At 23.7% G+C, this 6044-nt stretch overlaps 1 protein-coding gene across 1 annotated transcript in view; it reads right to left on the bottom strand.

Moving 5' to 3' along the window:
* The window catches only part of LOC102678539, an 87407-nt gene that overhangs the window by 63264 nt on the left and 18099 nt on the right, over nucleotides 1–6044 (bottom strand). The window contains 1 exon segment of the mRNA XM_006617132.2: nucleotides 5585–5800. Within this exon segment, the coding sequence (XP_006617195.2) occupies nucleotides 5585–5800 (216 nt within the window).

Here is a 6044-nt window from a genome sequence, read left to right as displayed (position 1 = left end):
AGAGAGAGAGAGAGAGAGAGAGAGAGAGAGAGAGAGAGAGAGAGAGAGAGGAGCCAAAAAATTTCCAGAAACCTGCTGCAAAGAATATAATTTCAATATGAGAAATAAAAGAAAAAAAAATAAAAATAATTTCTATTCGATCATATTATATTTCAACGTATATTAAAATAAAAAGTAATATATACAATTCAATTATATAAAATATTTTTATATTCAATTATTTTTTAATGAAATTATTTTTTTCGTTTTCATCATGATCATATACAAATGCGATTATAAATAATATATAAAAGGTGTACTTTGTGCAGCCAAGGCAAATATTAACGTTGCACATGTAATCGAGGCATAAAGAATACTATTGTGACGAAAATTATTATGAAACCGTTTAAGCCAAGAATACGAACGAAAAAGTAGAATATCGTTCGAGTATTATACGTTGCAAAGTTCTCTTGAATCGTATAAGAAAATAAAGCGAGAGAGCGAAAAGAAGTAGCATAAAACTGCTACCTTTCAATTTAGAAAAACCGAACAATAGAGAAAAGACTTCGTCGATGAACTCGAGACATCTTCCGACATGACCGTAAGTTAACCCACTCTACAGCTTTTGTATTTAAGAAAATATATATTTTTTCGATTATACTAAATTTTTTTTTTTTTTTTTTTGTTTAATATCTATAAGTGACTAGGTGGAGGTCACATGACTCTGATATTTTAGTAACAAAATAGGATTGTTATTTTTCTACGCAATTTAAATAAATAGTATCTATTGCAAGTAATTTTGAGATACATACATGTATATATTATAAATAGACAAGTGTTTTTCAATTCATAGATTATGAAATGAAAAATATTCGAATCAAAATATATCTATTTAAAAAAAAATGATAATTTTAATTATCTATATAATGTAAAATAACTGTACAATTTATTAGATTTTCAAATTTTAAATTTTATACTATTAATATTTAAATCATATGATGTATATCATGTGACGAAAAAATTGAGAAATGCTATTATACAGTATAATATATTTAAGTTTGGAATATCAATCGTGTGTTTAAAACGCGTAGAATACCGCAGCGTCATTACAATTCCGAAATAATCGCTGGAAATAACATCTTTAATCAAGAAAATCTTTGATATCAAGTAGAAGAAGAACATGTCATTGTACAGAAAGAATAAGAAAGATTAAACTTTTACTAAACACAATATTTTCTAATTAATTCCATAACTTCATTAATAATCTCTATTTATCACCTATTTTCCGCTAGAAAATTCTACATACATCGTAATAAAATCGAACAATATGAACACCGATTATTTCGAGATATTTATATCATTTGACAAATAAAAAAACCGAATACTGAATCTTAAACAATTAAAATTTAATTATTCGATCTTCATTCAACAATAATAGACAAGAAAATTACTTGTAATTAATTATTAATGTAACTTTTTAATTGATAATTATATTCAAACTTAGCAATTTTCTTACTTCGTCACTTGTTTTTCTATTACTAAAGAAAAAAAAATCATAATCAAAATCGAATATCAAATTTTAAATAATTAAAAGAATATACATTAATATATCCTCACGATAATAACCAAAACAAGAAATAAATTATTACTTCATTCTTTACTTGACAAAAATTACCAATTATCACTATATACTACCAACCTATTTTCCCATTAAATAAAATCACAATGATAGATATACTTTTCGATTTAATAGAAATAGAATTTATTAATGTATAATAAAACTGACGTTAAGAATGTTAACATTTGAATCACCGCACTGTTAATAATTTTTCATGGAACTTGAAAAATAGGATTTTGATGGACGAAATGAACGAATCAGTTGTAAAGAGAGCGCGCACGATTCGACAAATAGAAGTGCGAGCACGTTTCCCTAGCACCTTGAACGTCGCAAGTTCCGTAACTCACTGAGTGAAAAACGCACGTCTTGAATCTGTCGTCTTTTTCTCCGCTCTTTGCTCGCATACGTCATACATGCTTAGGTCGGTGCCGTTTACATGTGCACCGACTTACATAAAAACATGACTCCCACCAAAATTCGTAACGTCATAGTTTCAAACCACCTGTGCGTCTAACGAATTCTATTTATCGAATCGTAGTTAGTGAGAAATTCTAATTCGAAAGAATAATGATATTAATAATAACATGACGGGACATATTAGAAAAGATACGTTTTATCAATGCTATAATTTAAGTGAGATATTTTGAACTATTTATTAGGTTATCTTATAAATAACACGTTTTATTAATTTAATTTAAATGTGATTTAAATTATAAAGAATTATTTATATTATATTATATATTTATATAATATATTATTATTATATTATTATTATATTATATATATATATATATATATTATAACATATATATTTAATATATATATTTAATAAAATTTTAACGTATAATATAAGTTATATTGATTGTATATAATTCATATGAAAAATTGGATAAGTAATATATGATTATGATAAACAAAGCGGCAATCTGTTAAAAGATTCTTTTTCAATGTTACGATACTCGGTTATGTAAAGTGTTAATATATTCGTGTGACAACTTGGAGGATCAATTCTAGAGGTCAAAACAAACATAAAAACTAATATACAAAAATGTCTGTCGAGGATTATTATATGTAAGCAATTGAAATTTGTATTAGATCAGATAGAATGATACAACTTTATTATCGTATCGGTTTGTCTTGCTTCATCTAATGCAAATTTAAATTGCTTATAATCAAATAAATAAGCCTCAATTAACATTTTATCTACTTTTATATTTATTTTGACTTCTAAAATCGATTTTGCAAATATATTAACTATATATTATAGAAGCAATGATAAAATGAAATAAATAGATTATAGATTAAATAATTGATATTATTATTGCCTTATTTAAAAATTTATCAATTTTTTCCAGGTTTTAAAAATTCAAGAAATATAAATATTACTTTTTTAAAATAAAAAATATACATATTATATACATATTAACATTTAAAATAAAATTGTTATAAAAAAATTGTATTTTAATGTATTCATTAGAATGAAGTATTTTAGAAAAAATAGATAAATAATCAATATTTATAAATCTAACATCGATATATACATATTTATAATATTCTTTTAACAGTATTAACGAATCATTACTTATTTATTATTTATAAATAATAAATAAAATATAAATAAAATATTTATAAATAAATTATAACGAATCATTATATATATATTTATTTTTTTCATTTTTCATTTGGTATTTGATTTCCAACTTTTCAAATGGCAAAATTTTTGAAAATTAAAGGTTAACATTTAAAATATTATTTAAAAGGATGAAATATGTTTGAAAAAGAGAAAGTAAAAATTTTTTTTCACTAAAATTAATCATCGAAACGATATTACTTATGAGATGACCTATTATATTTCAACATTGTCAACTGCGTAAAAAATAGATTTCCTAATAGCGCAAAGAGTTTATCTGTTAAATTATTAACAGATATCTCTTAAATTATTTTTCCTATGATATTTCAAAATAAATTTAGCTTACACGAGAGAATTAAAATCAATTGATAAAAATATAAATTATTCGTTCCAAAAATTTATGTGAAAATAAAATGAATTAATGAATTAATCTTAAGTTTCATAAAATTCGAATGAAAATATTTTCTGTACTCGATTACATTTAAAATTTTATTTCAACATATATAATTTTGAAGTTTCACGTGATGTCCTTTAAAATATTACCTTTTAAATAAATTTGACAATTTCTACGTTGTATTTTTCAAGGATAAAATTCAATCTCGTATACTTTTTTTTTAAATAATAGCGTTACAAGAAAAATAATAAAAATTTCAATTTTCTCAAAAAATTTTAATTCTAAAAAGAGTAAGAGAATAAACTTCCAAGAACGAAGTAACGAAACTGTTACGGTATTGTGATCGGTAGGAGAAACGAAACTGGTTTCAGCACTAACGAGTCATGTGACATATGACCAAGAACGTTGAAACGCGAAAGAGAATTTCGTTGGAAAATATTCAGATAAAAATCGTTTTATGGTTAAATCATAAAAAAAAATATAAAAATAAAAAAGAATTAAAAAAACATTGCATCGAAGCCAAAAATAACTAGAGATATTTCAATCAATGAATGTATAATCGTTTGTTTAATTATTAGATAAAATATATGTTTAAATAAATGAAATTTAGAATAAATTGATTAATAAAAGATTAATGTATAATTTTAAAGATAAATAGGCAGAATTTAAAAATCTTCAAAGTTTGCAAGTTTTACTAAGATTTATCGACATAACAACAAAATTGGAAATTATACTTATTAAAATAAACAATGATGAAGAATGAATTGATGAATGTTTCAACAAACTATTTACAACTTCTTTATAAGAATCTCTTCCATATAAAATTATACATTTTTTTTATACCGTTATCGCAGATATGTATAAATAAAATATAATGATTCGTTTTTTCATTTAAATTAATATTCTTGCATATCGTGATAAAATATAATAATAATAAGGTACGATATATAATATAGGAATAATAAGATACGATAGTATAACGTGTGATGAGCAAAAATTAATATTAAAATAATTGCAAAAATAACAAAAAAAAAAATATTTTTCTAATATAGTCGAAAAAAAATAAAGACACATCATCAACATTCTTTTGTTCGCTGAAATATTATTAAGACGAATCAAACAGTAGTTGTTCGTTTTTAAAAATCACGCTTTATCAAGAAGAGAAATATTGAAACGAATTGCAATTTTCTCTGTTTGGAACTCGGGCAGAAATGAGTTTATAAGAGTTCGCCCTAATTTTTTAGTTTTCTCATCCAAAGTTTTCTTGTACGATGTATCAATAATTAATCTCGAGATAATTTGAAATAAAATAATGCAAGGTAAAAAAAATTGAATAAATTTTTTAGTATTATAACTGAAATATTAAATGTTCGTAAATCATACTTTGTATTCTTTATTAACAGAATGCAAAATAAATTAATAAAATTATTATATTTATTATATAAAACTTTAAGCGTTAAATCAATTGTATTATACATTTAATAGCAACAGATGAGGTTAAACTTGCATTTATGAAGCTTTTACCATTTGAATATAGTTTTCAACTTTAACGATTCAGCAGAGAATACAATTACAGAGCATGAGAAGTGGTGAAAATTAAAACTAAATGTAAATGTATAAATGAAATTTCTGATCTTTTACACGATCGGTAATTCAGAATATGATATCTCAACGACGAAGTTCCATAAAATAACACATCTATTTATTTATTTACAAATATAATTGTTATTCGGATTTTATTCTTTTATTCTTATGGGATTATGTCCCGTATAATTATGCATAAATAAATTTATTTTATATTTCATCTCTGTTGAAAAATAATTATAAACTTGTATTATTCATGATAAAGTAGGAAACTATTTTAAATACTAAGTCGGTTATTACATTCATAATAAACATCATTGCAATATTATAACAAAAAGAAAAAGATAATGAACCTTGTATAAAAGGATAAATCGCTTACCGCTTTTCGTTTGTCATCTGCACTAAGGGTACTGTGACTTCTGTGTCTAATAAGATCCATAACTTTACTAACAGGATTTCTGCTACTTTCTGAACCTGCTCGAGGACGTCCCATAGGTTCTTTTCCTTCCTTATGATCCTTGCCATCTCTATGATGATCCCTATCTGTACGTATATCTGTCGTTGAACTTCCGTGTGAGCCTCTGTGCAAAGAATGCTGCAAGATATCCAATGGTATTACATTGATATAATATAATTTTTTATTGATTTTTTGATACAAATAACTCGAAATCTCAATTGGCTATTATAATTAATTATTTCCTTATAGATATATATTATCCTTTTTAAATCATTTTACTTCTTTTATCATGATATTTCATCATTATCATACAAATTTTACATCATTATGAAATCTTTTAACAACTGTTATGTCTATCATATTTCCAATATAGATATGGATA

Source organism: Apis dorsata, unplaced genomic scaffold (assembly GCF_000469605.1).
Source record: "Apis dorsata unplaced genomic scaffold, Apis dorsata 1.3 scaffold_293, whole genome shotgun sequence".
In the NCBI taxonomy this organism is placed as follows: Eukaryota; Metazoa; Arthropoda; class Insecta; order Hymenoptera; family Apidae; genus Apis; species Apis dorsata.
This window is presented reverse-complemented; position numbering and strand designations above follow the sequence as displayed.